At 32.7% G+C, this 20,267-nt stretch overlaps 1 protein-coding gene across 1 annotated transcript; it reads right to left on the bottom strand.

The window, feature by feature from the left end:
* Positions 1-6,166: 6,166 nt before the first annotated feature.
* Positions 6,167-18,255, bottom strand: LOC139487051 (perivitellin-2 67 kDa subunit-like). Its single transcript, XM_071272067.1, has 4 exons — positions 18,028-18,255; positions 8,037-8,617; positions 7,067-7,226; positions 6,167-6,937 (listed from the first exon to the last, which is right to left on the bottom strand). Exons 1-4 carry the CDS (start codon positions 18,250-18,252, stop codon positions 6,167-6,169), a joined length of 1,737 nt encoding a protein of 578 aa, XP_071128168.1. The 5' UTR covers positions 18,253-18,255.
* Between the last annotated feature and the right edge of the window lie 2,012 nt (positions 18,256-20,267).

Genomic DNA, 20,267 nt, shown 5'->3' with positions numbered 1-20,267 from the left:
AAAGCTATGCTGCCTTTTACACTTTCATTAAAGCTAGTGAGACCATGGGGTCCTTATTTCCGGAATTTTCTGACTTGTCTTTGAAAAACATCTGATCCTATACGATTTATAATATACAATTGAATCAGAGTATATACAATGAGCATTTGAGCAGTGAGATTCTCTTTATTGTTTTTAAAAAAAGTTTAAAGGTAAATACATGAACATAATGAAAATACAACCACTAACACATGACTCTTGCTAGGAAATCTTTGATTATTTTGGCAATGTAAACTCATCTTATAGGAAAGAACAGTTCTGCTTCATTTGAGATTTGAAATCTATCGCACTTCAAAATATATCTAGACGTAATTTGTGAAGTTGACTAATCTCCTCACACAATCATGTAATTTTACTTTTATGATACATTGTTATACAATAGCCCCATCATTTTTTTCTGATATCAAATTTGCTTTTGTATGAATAATTACACATATAATTGATATTATTTTCTATCATCAGTATAATTTTTATTTTCTTTGGTGTAGATCGTTATGTCCTTGTAGTGTGTTTCTATTTCACTATCAAGTGTGATGTATTACCGCAGATTTAACTGTTCCACAATATTGATTAGTTATATTTACCAAATTAAAAACTGTTTGGTATGTGTAGATACACCATATGAGGACTAAATTTCACGATTCTATCCCATTGTGTATCTTTATATACTCAATCAATTTTTAATTTGGTAGATGACATGAGTTAAAAGTTCATATGACGTCACAATTAACTGATATTACATGATAAAAAATGCCTTTCCCGCTGTGTTATCAGTTTGCGCATTTTAGTCGTCTGAAATGGCTGTAAAAATGGAGATCAGTGACATTGACTTTTTGAACATAAATTATAATTTGAACAGTACAAACGATCTAACATGATCACAACCATTCACCAAAAAATCGCTGGAAATTAAAATACTGCTTTCCAAAACCTGGAGGATTTAACTCTTTCTCAGGGTTTGGACCAATATGAAGTATATTTTGAAATGGATGACTTGTCGGATTTAAACTCACACAAGCTCCCCTTACGACGGATGATATTATTGAAGAATTGGAAAAGGCTGTTTCTGTGTTATAACGAGAAATGACGCTATTTTTTTTGTGTTTGTGGAAGATATTGATATTAATAAGTTGATAAAGTCACTGAAAACAGAAAACACAGACAGATACTACATGGATGGAGTGTCGCCACATTTAAGCATTGGAGAGTTGCGAGAATGAAAAGAAATTATTGTACCATTCCAGAACTTTTAAAGTAGACCGCAATAGATGTAAATCAGTGGCTTAGTAAGTTTGTAAATAGTTATCAAAGGTACTAGGATTATAATTTAGTACGCCAGACGCGCGTGTCGTCTACATAAAACTCATCAGTGACGCTCATATCAAAATATTTATAAAGCCAAATAAGTACAAAAGTTGAAGAGCATTGAGGATCCAAAATTCCAAAAAGTTGTGCCAAATACGGCTAAGGAGGTAATCTATGCCTGGGGTAAGAAAAGCCTTAGTTTTTCGAAAAATTCAAAATTTAGTAAACAGGAAATTTAAAAAAATGACCACATTATTGATATTCATGTCAACACCGGAGTGCTGACTACTGGGCTGGTGATACTCTCGGGGACGAAACGTCCACCAGCAGTGGCATCGACCCAGTGGTTAAATTAGTTATCAAAGGTACCAGGATTATAATTTAGTACGCCAGACGCGCGTTTCGTCTACATAAGACTCATCAGTGACGCTCATATCAAAATATTTATAAAGCCAAATAAGTACAAAAGTTGAAGAGCATTTAGGATCCAAAATTCTAAAAAGTTGTGCCAAATACGGCTAAAGAGGTAATCTATGCCTGGGATAAGAGAAGCCTTAGTTTTTCGAAAAATTCAAAATTTAGTAAACAGGAAATTTAAAAAAATGACCACATTATTGATATTCATGTCAACACCGGAGTGCTGACTACTGGGCTTGTGATACCCTCGGGGACGAAACGTCCACCAGCAGTGGCATCGACCAGAAGAAATGTGTTAGCCGTATACCCACAGGACATTATATCTTGTATGTGTTGGCATACTGAGATTAACTGAACTTTTTTGGACGAACATGATTGTGTATTTTATGATTTCAGACGTTCATTTAGCGCCTGCATGACCGAACTCACAACACAAGGTACCGACACTACTACAAAATAGTCACAAGCTATAAACGAGGAAAAAGAAAGCAATCTCTGGGAAAACGTATACCATTGCTCAGATATAATGAATACCATATTTTTCTTTAGCAGTTCAGTTGTGAGGCTTGGAGGTGTAGACGAGCATCGGAATCCTTCCATGGGCCAGTTTGAACTTGAAAGGACAGGAAACTATGATACCATATACCGGAAAATTGATAAAGACAAAATAAGTCTTCAAACAAATAACGAGTGCAGAATCAAAATAAACCTTTAATGTGAACCGTACTCTATTTAGTAGTTTCAAAGCTTATACAAAATCTAGCCATGTACGTGAAAAAATTTAAAACTTTACCAACAGTATTTTAATTTGTGCAAAAATTCATAGTAACCATAGGTCATAAAGCTAGTTGTATATGCAGTTGACACATTTTGTAAGGACCATATTAGGGAAGGTGCTGTTTTTTTAAAAAGACCGGCGTTTTAATAAACAACAGCGGTTCGAAATATTTGTTTTGAATACGAGTTCTTAGATCCTAATTTTAAAAAAAACCAAAATAAATTGAAGTCACCGAATTCATGCTATTCACAAACATATGTATCCTCCTATACATATTTACAATTAAGCTGTCGAGTTTGTCATTTTTAGTATTCTTTTATTCATCTTCATGAATATTCCTTTTACTGTTTAGTCTGTTTTAGTAGAACCATTTGACGAGGCTCTTTACTTATCCATACTGTCATTCTATTATTGTTCTATGTTAAAATGTTTTTTATTCTTGCCTTTCATTTTCGCTAATGTGCTTTGTCTGTATGCCCTGTTTTGTTTCTTAGTAACATATATTGAGGCTCACTACTTATACATTCCACCATTGCGTTATTGTGCTATGATGAATGTGTGTATCCTTGTTTTTCATGTTGGACTTTGTATATATTCTTCTTTTGTGTTTCTTTGTCAAATAATTGTTGACTGCTTTATATCTATTTATGACATTTTTACCTGTTTGTTTTGTTTGCATGACCGAACTCACAACACAAGGTATCGACACTAATACAAAACAGTCACAAGCTATAAGCGAGGAAACAGAAAGCAATCTCTGGGAAAACGTATACCAGTGCTCAGATATAATGAATATCATATTTTTCTTTAGCAGTTCAGTTGTGTGGCTTAGAGGTGTAGACGAGCATTGGAGTCTTTCCATGGGTCAGTTTGAACTTGAAAGGATAGGAAACTATGATACCATATACCGTAAAATAAGTTTAATGTTCTTACATTACTTCAGTATTTTCCTTGCTTGTATATCTATTTTGTCCTCTTTTGTATTTGGGTTAGAAACACTTGACTGACAGTTTTCAGAAAATCCGCGAGTCTTCCTTGAAGTCCACGTTATAAATGGTGCTTTATTTATGGAAATTATGGTCAACACGAGTATCTTGCATGTCGTGTATAACTTTTATATTTTACCTTATCCAGGCCATATAACATTGTTTCATATTTCAATTTGTTTTCAAATTGTTAAGTGTATGATATTTCTGTCACAGAATATCTTTACTACATTTTTTTTAGGTGAACTAAAGTAGCTGAACTTAAGTGCCAGAAACTATAAACAATATCTTCAAAATCATTTACTTTTCAAGATTTGTTAACAGTGTTTGAATATTGAACGTGATCTGAATGGGACCGCCCTTTACAGGAACCCTCTAGATAAAGAAAGAAAGTTTTGTGAACAGTCGGTTGGCGTCACAGATTATTCAATATCATGAAACCGTGTGTGGTGTTGAAACCAGAATAAAAGGATACTTTACTAACCACTCTGGTAAAAGGCAATGTGCTACGATATGATACCAGGCAGGAGTCCTAGAAATCAAGAACAGAACATGCCATTCGTCAGTCGAGAGTTTTCAAAATACAAAAAAAGGCATCCATATATATGTTAAATGATATCTCAAATATCCTTTAAACGAGCGAAAACATTGGCAAGAAAATTAAACATGAAGACAGCATAGACAAACGTGAACAATCAAATGGTGCTTAAAGAGGCGTTGGAGGCATTTTTGGATGTGTGTTCAATTTTAATAGTGGAAGTTTAATACAAAGTATACTTGTGGTGGTGATTTGTCGTTGTTGAAGGCCGTACGGTGACCTGTAGTTGTTAATTTCTGTGTCATTTGGTCTCTTGTGGAGAATTGTTTTTTGACAATTATACCACATCTTATTATTTTACATATTCAATACTGTTTTAAATTTCAGAGAAGAATCATCAAAACGACAATGTCAGCCATGCACCAATTTAAGATAATTTTAATATAAATTTTAGGAGACTTATGTTAAAAGATGTACAAATCTGGAACTGTGATAAAGACAAAATAAGGCTTAAAACAAATAAGGGAGCAGAATCAAAATAAACCTTTAATGTGAACCGTACTGTATTTAGTAGTTCCAAAACTTATACAAAATCTAGCCATGTACGTGAAACAAATTTAAAACTTTGACAACAGTATTTTAAATTTTGCAAAAATTCATAGTAACCATAGGTCATAAAGCTAGTTGTATATGCAGTTGACACATTTTGTAAGGACTATATTAGGGAAGGTGCTGTTTTTTTAACCGGCGTTTTAATAAATAATAGCGGTTCGAAATAATTGTTTTGAATACGAATTCTTAGATACTAATTCAAAAAAAACAAAATGAATTGAAGTCACCGAATTCATGCTATTCACTAAAATATGCATTCTCCTATAATATTTACAATTAAGTTGTCGAGTTTGTCATTTTTAGTATTCTTTTATTCATCTTCATGAATATTCTTTTTACTGTTTAGTCTGTTTTAGTAGAACCATTTGACGAGGCTCTGTACTTATCCATACTGTCATTCTATTATTGTTTTATTTTAAAATGTTTTTTATTCTTGCCTTTCATTTTCGCTAATGTGCTCTGTATGTATGCCCTGTTTTGTTTCTTAGTAACATATATTGAGGCTCACTACTTATACATCTCACCATTGCGTTATTGTGCTATGATGAATTTGTGTATCCTTATTGTTCATAATGTACTTTGTATATATTTCTTTTGTGTTTCTTTGTCAAAAAATTGTTGACTGCTTTATATCTATGTATGACATTTTTACCTGTTATGAATGTTTGTTTTGTTTGCACATCGTTGTTAATATATTGGCAGTGTATGCGTCTGTCATACAAAAAAAGTAAAATCACAAAAATACTGAGCTCCGAGGAAAATTCAAAACGGAAAGTCCCTAATCAAATGGAAAATCAAATGATAAAACACACCAAACAGGTGAGAGGTTTAGCCGGCTATACAAAAACATATTTAATCCATAGTTGTTAGCACACGGGAATGTCTCTGCCTTGTCAGGAATATGACTGTTGTTATCCTGATGTGTTTTCGCTTAAGACTTTTGATTACGGACTTTCGTTTCGAATTGTTCTCGGGGTGCGGCATTTTTGCTATTATACTTTTTTATATCACTGAAGAACCAAGTTTGAATATTCATATATTTTCAATGAACAAACATTATCAAATTCAAAATTGTATTTTTTTTTTGATTCAGTAAAAACTTTTACAAATGAAAAGTGAAATTACAAAAAAAAATTAGCTCTGAGGAAAACTCAAAACAGAAAGTCCCGAATCAAATGGCAAAATTAAAAACTCAAACATATCTTATAAACAACTGTCATGAACTGCATCCCAATTCTCTCATACTACATCAGCTCTATAGTGAAGGATATAGAATCCCTACAAATTATACTTAATGTAATGGTTCATCATAAAAATCAACTACGCCTTCGAATTCCTTTCAATGTATCTAGAGGACTACGGAAAAATTATATTTTAAAACACGAGGTAACGACGAATAATGTATCAACTGTGATTTATTGTAAAATAAACATGCGTGTTCAAATTTATTTTTAGTAATAACTCATTTGATAAAATAAAATGTTCTTAAATTCAAGAGATAACTTTTATGCGCCAGCTCATTGAGCATCCTCCAGTACGTCTATCAGAATCATCACGATAAGCCTCAGTGTATGTGTTTGCTTTTGCGCACAAAATCTTTGATACACCCCTCCCACACTGTTCCCTGTCACCGTCTGAATCCCACTTATAACAAATTTCAGCATTCTGTATCCAAAGAGGAGAACTTGTCGGAACCGATAACATCCACTGCATGTAACATCCACCAGCTCTTCTGTCTGTATCATCTTTATAATAATCGGTGTAAGAGTTTACATTTGCACAAGTGACTCCCGATGTACCACTTCCACATTGACCGCCGTCAGATTCAGACCCCCATTTATAACATATACTAACATTTTTAAACCAATCGTCGTACCCACTAGACATAATACCCCATCTCATTAGACATCCCCCGTTACCTCTGTCGGTATCATCCCTGTAGTAACCTGTCCATTGGTTGACATTTGCACATAATAAACCTGTCTGTTCACCATATTCACTACATTGTCCGTTGTCACCATCAGCATACCAGTTATAGCATATTCGTGAACTACGGAACCAGCCTGGAATGACTGTTGCGTTCTCTATGGTTTTTGCAAGCGTCACTATTGCATTGTGGTCTGGCAAATTATGTTGTAACATCGAATTGACTTGTTTATTGTAGTTCATTAAAACGTGTCTATGTTGGTCCCATTCCCGACTTGTGTAATACCGTGCAACAATTCTGAGTAGTTCTTTTAAATATGCTTTATCCATATAAACCTGTAACAAACGAAGTGTTTATGTAGATCATAGCAATACAATAAAACTGTTATACAAATTAATGAATAGAAATCAATTCCATAGCATTAAGTACTAACAAAATATAATTAATAGTTTGAAAACTAGTACCTGTACTGCTCTTTTCATTGACTGTTGTTTACTAATGTCAGCAATCATTCCAGATATTTCCGTCAAACTCCCGCCAAATAACCAAGGATTCCTCTCTACCGTAGGTTGCCATGCTGTTATTCCTTTAGTGTCAATCAAATTAGTAGTACCTCCATAGTATCTACAATAGTAACCAAGGACAAGTAAGTATAGAAACATGATTCTAATGGCTACTTGTATGTACTTTTGGTCCTATACCACTTCAGTTGTTTTGGTTCCTTGGCTTTCAACTATTTAGTTTTGAGCCTTCCTTATAAAGTTAAATCAAGAAACGCTCTTCGGATGCATGACATTATTAACGTTTTGTTCTCATCTTTTTATACTCATGTTTTGTATTGAGATACAAACATAAAACAAGAACATATCCAATTTTCGAACTACATATTACATAGATTGGTATACATATCTGAAATATGTAAGTGAATCCGATATGTTCTATTTGTTTAAACTTCGGTTCTATAATACAACGTAATAAAATATCTATGTGAGAGCCTGCTCTCCGATACGGATGAAAGTAGGGGTAAAGTATATTTATATTTTAAAACAACATTGGTCTTAATATCTACAATATGTACACCGACTTTACTTTCTCGTAGTTAAAACCTCGTTTAGGAGACAAAAACAAACTTAAATGTCTATTCGAGATAATGTGGTCCGCTATGACAAAAATGTGGGGCAAATTATTTTTGCGAAAACCTGGGCCTTGCAATGAACGAAAAATTGCGTTGTTAAAGACAGAAACGAAATATAATTGTTGTTGGATAAAATGATGCAGGGAATAATAGTTTACAGAAGCGAAATGCTAATCAGAAATAGCAAAACATTTAATAACTATTTTCCTGCAGATAATCTTCCTAAATGCAACTGCCATTCGCCATTAGCTTTCGGTGATGTTTTGTTATCTACATGTAGTAATGACCTACATGATTACCTGACATCTTTTCTAGTCGCTCTTGTGAACGCCTCGTCAACTCTCTGTGTACCTGACGAACCACCGCCGCCTAGTTTTATAGTATTAAAAAAAGTAGCTTTTGCCTGTGCCTCAACTTGACTGTCCGTTTTGTCTAGATAGTAGCTTTCATCTGTAGCTAGAACCAATCTCAGAAGACCTCCGAATTTTCCATGGTTGAAGATATGGGTTCCAAATGATTTAATGAATTCCATATATTGCAAAGATGTGCTGTCATTAAATATTTTAGGGAGGCGTTTGTCAATGTACATTTGTGCAATTTGACCAAATTCCAATGCCCAATAAGGCTTCAATATTATCTTATATCCAGATGTATATGATGTCACGTCCTCTATAAACCTGGATGAGTTTGTAATATAATTTTGTATTGTCTTGTATGACCCACTCGAAGAAAATATTCCCTCTCCGTAACCAACATCCACTTTTATCCCCATAGATTGTTTCACACCATGACTCGTTTTCTGGATTTCGGTTTTTGACGACAGTAATCCATTTGGAATATCAATAATGCTCCAAACCTGATCTGGTATATCATACTGCTTCTAAAGAAAATTATAGAAACAATTTAAATTAACAGTCATTAAAATATTTTTTTCTAAGCGATTAAAAATATATCTACATTTCAGCTTCTTGTATGTGTTTTGCAAGAAATGGCAAAAATATGAACTGAAAAGGGTTCATATAAAATTATGTCATACGAAGCCGATCGAAGATTTAGTCTGACAGCTAGTGACTTCTGAAACAGTTGCAATGTGTGCCGTTAATGTCATATCAGTATGTTTGATTAATACAAACTCATAGATTGTTTGAAAATAAAATGTGGAATAACTGCATATTTTTAAACGATACTGTAGTAAATTATGGAAAAAATTTAGAATGGAAAAAGGGGAATATGTCAAAGAGACAACAATCTGACCAAATAGCAGACAACAGTCGAAGGTTACCTATAAGTCGTCAACACAGCGAGAAAATCCCGCAATCGGAGGTGGTCTGCAGCTGGACCTTTAATAACATTGAAAACAAGTTCAGTAAAATTGATGTCACACTAAACTCTTAGACAAATAAACGAACTAGAAAAAACCACCATACATTACTTACAAAGATTAGAGGCTCCTATCTTGGGACAGGGTCAGAAATGCTTCGGATTCGAAAATATTTTGTGAGATCTCAATCCTCCCAATATCTCTAGCCCAAGCAGAATTAAGAAACACATAACAATACGTACAGAAAAAAACTCATTTTAAAAGAAGTCTGAGTCGGATGTCAGAAAATGTAACAAACGATACTGAGCAAAATGACAATGACACACACATTAATAAAATAATACTACCAGTAACTGACATTCCAGCTCACACCTTATGTAAAAGAGGGCCGAAAGATACCACAGGGACAGTCAAACTCATTAATCGAAAAAAAACTGACAACGCCATTGCTAAAAATGAAATACAAAATATCAAAATTCCATGTAGATTCCTTTAATCCTTTACTACTTTAGAGTTACCTCTGCTGAATATGCCAATTGTAAAACTTCAAAAATCAAGCAAATATAATCTGTACTTGTGAAAAATATTGATATTTAAAAGTTGTATAATTTATTGGTTCTATTAAATGCAAATATTTTGCTAACTTGATTGAAAATCTGCACCGTAGATTCTATGTTTTTTTCTAATCCAAGATGGCGAATGACACTAATACCACCGCAACTGATTGAAAGATTATTTCTTTATCATATGAAAATTAAGTTCAATACCTCCCGCAAGAGGTTAAGTATTATATCATCAGAAAATACATCAGAAAAACATAACCCGTATTTTGTCAAAACCTGGTTTAAGAATAAATATATAAAGAAGAAGATGATTGCCAATGAGACAACTGTCCACAAGAGACCAAAATGACACAGACATACACAACTATAGGTCACCGTATAGCCTTCAACAATGAGCAAAGTCTATACCGCATAGTCAGCTATAAAAGGCCCCGATAAGACAATGTAAAACAATTCAAACGAGAAAACTAACGGCCTTATTTATACAAAAAAAATGAACGAAAAACAAATATGTAACACATAAACAAATGACAACCACTGAATTAAAGGCTCCTGACTTGGGACAGGCACATACATAAATAATGTGGCGGAGTTAAACATGTTAGCGGGATCCCAACCCTCCCCTTACCTGGGACAGTGGTATAACAGTACAACATAAGAACGAACTATACAAATAAGTTGAAAAAGGCTTAACTCATCAGATGGACAAAAATACAAGTGGACGTATGCCTATTTCTGATGTACCCTGTTAGTGAATCAGTATTAATACCAAAAACTGCAGTCCATAATGGCCAGTATCGAAACGATATCTTTTCATAATATCATATTGCAAATGGTATCGATTAAGAAGACCAACCATTATTTACCAAATAAAAAAATCGTACCTACGACTAATGCTTAAGTTATAATTATTTCATCGAATAATGATTGGTTGGTACAACATTTTTCATTCTGTAGAAAATGATATATTAAATATATTAAATATATTATATATTAAATCTGGTTTTATAACAAATTTAGATAACAACACATTATAATAATCCCTTACGTTATAAAATGTGTAATAAAGAAAAGTTCCTTGTTTGAAAACCTTTATTAGTTTAAGAAATTATAAAGAAACTGAGAATAAAACTCAAAGGTTTATCTTTCATGAATTTGGCTATTATGTTGAAGACCTGGTTAACTGTACTATTTCAGTCCTTCCACCTCTCCGCTTTTAAATATTTCCTCATTGTTTCTGATAAATGTAAACTCAGAATAGTGCTGCGGATGTGTGAAGTTTATAAAATTTGTTATTTAGTGAATAGTGATTCATGTGGACTATCGGACCGATAGGTTATCATAAGCAATAGTGAATACTGCGGTTAGGATTGACGAAAAACCAAACTTTGTTTAATATTGTATTTATCAATTAAGAAATCTTAAACAAGCCTCCGGAAAAGTTGATCTAACACGGCTTTGGCTTTTACTTATTGGTTTATATAGCTGTACAATTGGTTCGCTTCTTATACTTCCTAAGATTTAAAATTTTCGGGTATGTGTGTTCTTTGTGACAACAACTCGAAAAAAGTGATATAGACGTATGTACATTGTAAGCTGTCGAGTTTTGTGGGGTTTTTTTTAACAGTTCACGAAGAAAATTATAACATGACACAACATATTACTTTGCTGAAATCTGTAGTATTTATTGCTCCCTCTTACTTCAAGTATTACGACACAATACAGGTTTTGAAAAAGTTCTGAGAAGCCAGCATATAACTATAATAGTTTGTTTTTGCAAGATAAAAAAGTGTTATGTATAAATTTATTTGAAAAAAGTTAAGTACAGATAAACTTATAGCATCGGCATGTTTTACTGTGTACCTATACTTTCTAATAAGATATCATTTGGTAAACATGAAATCAGACTATTTGCCGACAATAATAGAACATCCTGTAAATTCTGTAATGGAACTGATCACCCCTCGTTCAAATGTAAAAAAACCCAAACAACTCCGTAAATGCTATAATTGTCATCAGCTTGGACATATATCTAAAGACTGTCTGGAGGAGGTTGTCTGCAATTATCGTTTGTTAGCGGGGCATATAAAGCGGGACTGTGAAAAATATCAAGATGACGAAACAAGGCGAGAAATGGGAGAATACGCAGATGAAATCATTGAAGGGAGACGTGGTCAGTCACAAAGCTTTGACGAATCCATAACACCGTGTGACACAGGTATAGAAGACACATATTTGATTCCAAAATCAAAAACTTTAATACTTGGGGCATCAAATGGTAAACGGTTGGGAGATTTTAGCCCTGATGTTATAAATGCGTCTGTATCTGATCCTCTTTTGAGAATATATATGAACTTCTTAATCATGCTCTGTCCATCATGGATGACACAGATGCAAGTGTCGAAAAGGTGGTCATTTATCTCGAGACAAATGATATCACTCGTAATAGAAGTGACCCAGATGAAGTGAATGTAAACGCTATGAGTGCTGTTAACTGTGTAAAATCAAGATTTCCGAATTCAAAAATAGGTCTCTGCACTATCATTCCTCGTAAAGGCAAAGGACAGAGCATTCTAAAATTGAATGAAACAACACAATCTGTAATCAATTTTCTTGCTAAATTAAGTAAAAAGGATATTTCTGTATCTTTGATTGACACTTTTAATATATTTTGTCAAAATGGTAATGCTGTGAGGCCACTTTATGACATCAATGACCCTAGCGGAGTACATATCAGTGATAAAGGGGTAGATAAATACATTGTTGAATTGTCCTCATTTTTTGGTAATACTCATATAGTTGAGGCAATTGTTCCCACACCAGCTCTGCGAAAACGCAATCTGAGTTCAAATACTACCCCTTCATCTACTGAAAAGCAAGGTAAACATCACTAAAGTATCTAGGATGGACTCCGTAGCAGGAGTGATCTGTTGAGTACTGAGAAAAATTGTTTTTCAAATAATACTCTGAAATGTATTTGCCTAACTGTATGTGGGTTGAGATCGTAGCTTAAGTCTCCTGAATTTCAGGAACTGATGTTGATGTATGCTATACTTATATTTTTGGAATCAAAGACTGATGAATTTGAAATTCTAGGGATGCCTGATGGGTATAAGTATTTTGCTAAGCATAGCACACAATTTAAAAAGAAGTCGGGTGGTATAATTATTTGTTTTAAGAGTAATCTAGAAAAGTTTTTGAAATTTCCAAAATATAATTCTGAATTTGTACAGTGGATAGTATTGGAAAAGGGGTTAGTTGATTTTAATAAAAACAAACTTGTTAATGGGTTGTATGTATCTTCCACCTGAAAATACTAAGTATACAAGCAATGAGGCGTTTACAGAGGTTGAAATTGAAATGATAGAGCTTGTTAATAAGTATGATGGTCAACCTCTAATTGTTGGTGATTTGAATGCCTAAACCAAATTGTTAGATGATGTTGTCATCCCTGATGACGGTCTTTTTGATATACTGGATAATTTTGAAGATGACAGCTTTGTGTCATATTTGTACGATTACCAAAATTTGTGTGACAATAATGTATCTTTAAAGCGATGTTCAAAAGATGGCAGTGTGCCTAATAACTATGGGTACAAACTTATAGATTTTTGTAAACGTAACAATTTGTATATTGGTAACAGTAGGTTACCCGGTAATGACTATATGATAGGCTTGACTACATGTATCTCTTATTGATTATTTATTACTGTCCTCCAACATTTTTTCACTGATAAAAGAATTCAATGTTCTCGAATTCAATCCACTTTTTTCTGATGTCCATTGTGGCCTATGTTTTTGTTTTCATGCTTCAGTAAACATTTTTACTACACATTCCGATGATAGTTGTAGTAGTCAGCGTGGTCATGCGCGATGGGTTCCAGACAAGGAAAACCGGTTTATTAAGACACTCGTCAGTGACGTTACAAAACTAGACGAGATATCACTGCTCTTGTCGGAGGACAGTAGCGATCCAAAAGAACGAATCAATACAGTCGTTGACAAAATATGTGATATTTTTAAGAGCACTGCTAGTCGTGTTTTTAAACTAAAAGGAAGATCCTATCTGTCTGGTTCTTCTAACCAACTTTGGTTTAATAAACAATGCAGAGATAAGCGAAAGTTTTTCCATAAAGCGAAAAACCGTTACAGTTTTAATAAAAATAAAGCGAACTGAGATGAGATGAAAAAGTGCGGGAAAGTTTACAGAGCCTAAATGAATAAAAGTTTTGAGAGTTTTCAACATGCACTAGAATCTGACATGCGTAAACTTTTGAAAAAAGATTCTGGTAAATTTTGGAAAATCTTGAAAAAATTGGATAGAGGGGGTCTGATAAAGATATCCAAACTACTATTGATCAACTATATGAGTATTTAAAGTCATTAAATAAGAGCATTGTTCCAGATGATGATATTGATTTTGAGGATTTAGTTAATAGTATAAAAAGTCAGGGGGTTATTGAAATTATAGATCAGGAAATTACAGAGGACGAAATATTGTCAGCTGTTCAAAAATTATGTAATGACAAAGCCACAGGGGAAGATGGGATTGTCAACGAATATATATAAAAGCACGGTGAATCAATTTTTGCCTATTTACACTAAGTTATTCAATTTAGTGTTTGATTCTGGAATCGTTCCCAAATCATGGCTTACTGGTATCATTAAGCCGTTATTTAAAAACAAGGGGGATCCAAATAATTTGAATAATTACCGAGCTATTTGTCTTACATCGAATTTAGGAAAAGTGTTCACCTCTATACTTAATTCAAGACGTAATGCTCTGTCAGACGATATCGGGATTATAACTGATGCCCAGGATTTCGTAAGGGGTATTCTGTCCAAGATAGTATGTTTATTATGCATGCTTTAATTTCACTATATTTGAGTTCGGGAAAGAAATTATTTTGCGCTTTTGTATATTTTAAAAAAGCTTTTGACACAGTGTGGAGGGTGGGACTATGGCAAACATTATTGAAATATAACATTGGTGGGAAAATGTTTAAAGTTATATTGATCATGTATACGGATATTAAGTCTTGTGTTAAAAGTGGAGAACTAAAAACAGATTTTTTCCCGTGTGAGATAGGTGTAGGTGTATACCTGAATGACTTGGAGGAATATCTGGATGAAAACTCTGTTGAAGGTCTAACATTTATGAATGACAAATTTACAGAGAATCTTGATTTGTATATCAAGTTATTTATTCTTCTGTACGCCGACGACACTATTATTTTTGCGGAGTCGGCAGAAGGGTTGCAAAATGCTCTGAATGTTTTTGAGCAATATTGTTTTGAGTGGAAACTCACTGTGAATGTATCAAAAACTAAGATTGTATTTTTTTCAAAGAGAAAGTTTAATAAGAATGTTACTTTTAAACTATGTAATGAAATTATTGAAATTAAAGATTCATATGTTTATCTTGGTCTGCTGTTTAATTACAACGGAAACTTCTTTCAAGTTCGAAAAAAAAACTGGTAGACCAAGCTCAAAAAGCACTTTATGCACTTTACAAGAAGATACAAAATATCTCACTCCCGATTGATTTACAGTTAAAATTATTTGATGCATTGGTGGTTCCTATTTTGACCTATTCCTTGGAAATATGGGGGTTTAAAAATAAAAATAATTCTGAAAAATTACATCTACAGTTTTGTAAGCGCATTTTGGGGATGCGATCCTCTACGCCAAATTTTATGGTGTATGGAGAACTTGAAAGATTTCCACTTGAACTGCAGATCAAGTTAAAATGGTATGTTTTTGGCACAAGTTTGCAACAAACGATAAAAAATTATCGGGTAAACTGTACAAGTTACTTTGGTACATGCATGAGCATGAAGGTTATAATTTCAAATGGTTTAATGACTGTGGCTTTTGTGAAATATATAATATTCCGGAGCAAGTTGATTATAAATATTTTAAAACTAATGTGAGGCAGCGTCTCCAGAACCAGTTTATTCAAAAATGGTTCTTTGATATAAATAACTCATCAAGGGGACAATTTTATTTACACTTCAAAGAAAAGTTTTGCTTAGAACCATATCTCTTAAAATTGAGTCGGGGTCATATAGTTAATGTATGTAAACTAAGGGTATGTAATACAAAGTTTCCCATTGAAACAGCAGGAAGATGGAGAAATGTACCACGAAACGAGAGACTTTGTCCACTTTGTAAAGCTGGTCTTGGGGATGTGTACCACTATATATGTCTATTGTTCGCTTTGGTGATTCCGTATATCGTCAGATTATCAGAATTCCAATGGGGACTAACTGTGCACCACTTATTGCGGACCTGTTTTTGTATTGCTATGAGTTACAATTTATGACAAAAATAAGCAAAGACCCATCGAAACAACATCTGATAAACAAATTTAATAATACTTTTAGATATTTGGATGATATTTTGGCTCTCAATAATGACGACTTCAGTATGTATATTAAAGAAATGTATCCTGTTTAACTTACTTTAAATAAAGCTAATACTAACAATGACCACTGCCCTTTCCTCGATCTTGATATCTATATCACTAACGGAAAGCTGAATACTAAAATTTATGATAAAAGAGATGATTTTTCATTTCCTATCGTTATTTATCCATTTTTAGATGGTGACGTTCCCTTGTCACCATCTTACGGTGTTTATATATCTCAACTTGTACGATTCGCTCGTGTATGTAACAATGTTTTAGATTTTAACGAGAGAAATTTATGTATTACTGAAAAATTATTACACCAGGGTTTTCGATATCACAAACTAGTCAAAACATTTACTAAATTTTATCATCGGTATAAAGACATCATTCGTAAATATAGCTCAACATGCAGACTTCTTATACGTTCAGGTATTTCACATCCAATTTTTATGGAAATATTCTTTATAAAGCACACAGGTGTCAGTATTCACCTCAAAAACTAACAAAACCTTTGAATAGACTTATTAAGAAGGGATATAGTTACGATACTGTTGTCAGGTCATTAAAGATAGCATATTTTGGCGTTAATATTGAATCGCTTATAGGGTCTTTGCATCGGAACTAAACACATTTATTCAAAAAACAGTTGTTGGCGTGACACGGGTTATGTTCTTCTCATATATGTTATGATGGTATGATACTAAACCCCTAACGGGAAGGATTGTGCCTGATGTTCATATGATGAAATCATAATCTTTCAGTCAGTTTAACTGAAGTCTGGAGCTGGCATGTCAGTTAACTGCTAGAAGTCTGTTGTTATTTATGTATTATTGTCATTTTGTTTATTTTCTTTGGTTACATCTTCTGACATCAGACTCGGACTTCTCTTGAACTGAATTTTAATGTGCGTTTTGTTATGCGTTTACTTTTCTACATTGGCTAGAGGTATAAGGGGAGGGTTGAGATCTCACAAACATGTTTAACCCCGCCGCATTTTTGCGCCTGTCCCAAGTCAGGAGCCTCTGGCCTTTGTTAGTCTTGTATTATTTTAATTTTAGTTTCTTGTGTACAATTTGGAAATTAGTATGGCGTTCATTATCACTGAACTAGTATATATTTGTTTAGGGGCCAGTTGAAGGACGCCTCCGGGTGCGGGAATTTCTCGCTACATTGAAGACCTGTTGGTGACCTTCTGCTGTTGTTTTTTTCTATGGTCGGGTTGTTGTCTCTTTGGCACATTCCCCATTTCCATTCTCAATTTTATATGTACCAATTGTGAAGTTAAAGACTTAAGGGGGAAGTTCATACCTCTATATTATTTAAAATATCCAAATGTTAAAAAAGTACTGGGTATGCTTAATTATTGTCATAATAATGTGCTGTCCAAGCTGTCAATTTTTATTCAAAAGGTAGAAAAGATGATTGTCTGATTTAAAATTGCAATAAACAAAGATTTATTTCTGAAGATATATAATATAAAAATGTATACTGAATGTATTATGAAATATGTTGTGATTTATATTGTGTATAATATGCTCCTGTTACGCAGTCTTCTGCGACTGAGTTGTCTTTAATAAACTTTGAAACTATTTTAAATTAATATTTGGCTGACATATCTATTTTCTAGCACATGACACACCATAATCTTCAAAAGTATATGGTTTAACAGATTACCTGTTATTATATTTGTAATGTATGGTAAGAGTGTGACATCAATTACAAGTAAGCTTGTTACTCATTCCCTACGTTGTGTATAAAATGATTGGATATAGAAAATAATAAAAAGTGAAATAATGACACACAATATTGTTCAATATCAACAAACCTTACAAATACTAAAATTACAATAATCGACCACATTATCTATGCACGAGAAAATGTTTGATAAAAAAAACGAAACTAGTGTATAGAAATAATCCAGAAAGTGAAGAATGAAGATAATGGTTTGTGTTCTTTTAAATATTTGTTTTCTAATCATACTGTTATAGTCTTACATTATTGATATTTCTCATCTGTCCACCATTACAAGTAAAATCAATGACAGGGTTCTTAAATCCATCATCAGTACCCCAATCTAGCGGTAAAAGGTCGAGTTTTGTTATATCAACTCCATCTCTCAAGCGACTTAAAAATGGTGGTATATTGACACAATATTTTGCAAGCAGAATGTTTGGTAGAATAAGAGAAAAAATAGCGATACTGCTACTACGAAACTTCATCGTCCAAACTATAATGATTAAAGCAAAATATGTATTTGGTTTGTATATCTAGCTATGTCACATGATAATGCTGAGGTTTATACTTTAAGATAAAGGATATTTTCAAATTAGTCGATTACACCTAGTATTGCATGTATCAGCAAAAATGTGAAGTACAAATTTTTAACAAGTAAGCTAAAAGCCTGTGTTACCACGATACAAACACATTTAGATGTTAATGCGTTCGAATTGAAAACACTTTAAACAACTTAGTTCAAATACCCGTAATATGCACTTTATGACATTATTAGTTACAGAAAAGATTTGCCAATTCGTCAAATTTTACAATGTCACATGTTTTATATATATATTAGGTATATAAAATTCCAGTAGTAAATTATTATGTGATTCTATGTCTATATTCTATATGCATTCAACACTCATGGAATACATTTCATCAATTGCATCGCCAATACAATTAACAAAAGGGTAATCGTTGTATGTTTATATGGAAACAACAAGAAAGTTTATGTTTTTTTATTAACTGTATTTAATCAATGCAATTTAATATTCTATATATACATATCAGTTAAAATTGCGAAACTTAATGTTATATCAAATCTACATTTGGTAACAAAATATACAAATGATAAAAACATTAGAAAACATTAAAGAAACTACGCATTTTAAATTAAGTTATTACAAAAGTTGATATTACTTATATCCATTTAATAAAAAAAACCACTTAATATCTAATCGTTCAACTTTTTTTCGGAATATCCTGGCACTTCAATTGATGTAAATATTACAAACCGCTCATTAATTAACTATACTATTATTTCATTATTTGTTTTACTACGATTTCCGTACTTGTACCGTTTCAGAGCTATAAGTGAATGTATAAACTTGCCAATAGAAAGAAAATGCTATATAATTTAAATTTGCTCTCAGTTTAGATTGAAACAATTACTTTAAATTCAAATAACCCCTTGAGGATTGAATTTTAAACAAATTTACTGGCAAATGTTATCTAATTTTTTTAGCATAATACAGAAAAATCTTTGACATGTAAAACATTTTCATACAACGAAAAGACAAACCACTATTTGTTAATCTATACATTTAGCAACTATTTTCATAAAATAAGTCTAGTATATTTTTGATTCATTGTTAATTTGCTTTTTGAAATGCTTTTTTTTTTCTTTCCCACGAAAAAATATTAAATGAGTGATAAGTCTGTAATAAGTATGAAAAATGAAAATTATCGCAAGGATAAAGTAGCTTCAAAGACAGCAAAAACATGAAATCACATCATATTACACAGATCAATATAGATTATGGATCGCGAGACAATATTAATTACGTATCAAAGATAAGGAAACTTTCCTCTCTAGTAATATATAAAGACAACAATAGTATATCACTGTTCGAAAGTCATAAATCGATTTAGAGAAAATAAATAAGGATTACAAACAAAGGCTGAAGAAAACACATCATTTATAAGAGGAAAATAACGAAACAAAAGTGCAACAAAAAAAAACGACAATGCAACACACACAGAAACGAACTATATTAGACATAACAACTGCCATTTTTCTGACTTGATACAGGACATTTTGAGAAATCAAACCCATCTTCTTGTATACACTAATCATTTGCTAATGTGTCATTAAAAGTGCTTCACGCAATATAGCATTAGTATCAGCGATTGCATTTGTAAAGCAAAAATGGGTCAATTTTGTTTTGTATTACAAATCTATCATTTTGATTATTGTGTTATTGTGGTTATATCATATTGCAATACTCATAGCCACGCCCCCCCCCCCAAAAAAAAAATAAATATATATATATATATATATATATAAACTCAATCCTCTAAAACAAACCAACAGTGATCAATGCAATACATAAGAAAAACGGTCGTACGATGGCATTATATGGTATTAATGGATTAAAATGAACAATGAGTTATTAAATATATGTTACGATATATCAAACGATACTAATAAATGATTTTTTTTTCAATTTTCATTTGA

This window comes from Mytilus edulis, chromosome 8 (assembly GCF_963676685.1).
Source record: "Mytilus edulis chromosome 8, xbMytEdul2.2, whole genome shotgun sequence".
In the NCBI taxonomy this organism is placed as follows: Eukaryota; Metazoa; Mollusca; class Bivalvia; order Mytilida; family Mytilidae; genus Mytilus; species Mytilus edulis.
Note: the sequence above shows the minus strand (reverse complement) of the source record. Positions and strands in the feature narration are given on the sequence as shown.

What these genes read in the sequence shown, in the direction of transcription:
- LOC139487051 (XM_071272067.1), bottom strand. Translation starts at nt 18,252, where the DNA reads ATGAAGTTTCGTAGTAGCAGTATCGCTATTTTTTCTCTTATTCTACCA. An exon ending in AGATGAGAAATATCAATAAT is followed by an intron (nt 8,618 to 18,027) that starts GTAAGACTATAA and finishes AATTTTCTTTAG; the next exon opens with AAGCAGTATGATATACCAGA. An exon ending in CAATGAAAAGAGCAGTACAG is followed by an intron (nt 6,938 to 7,066) that starts GTACTAGTTTTC and finishes CGTTTGTTACAG; the next exon opens with GTTTATATGGATAAAGCATA.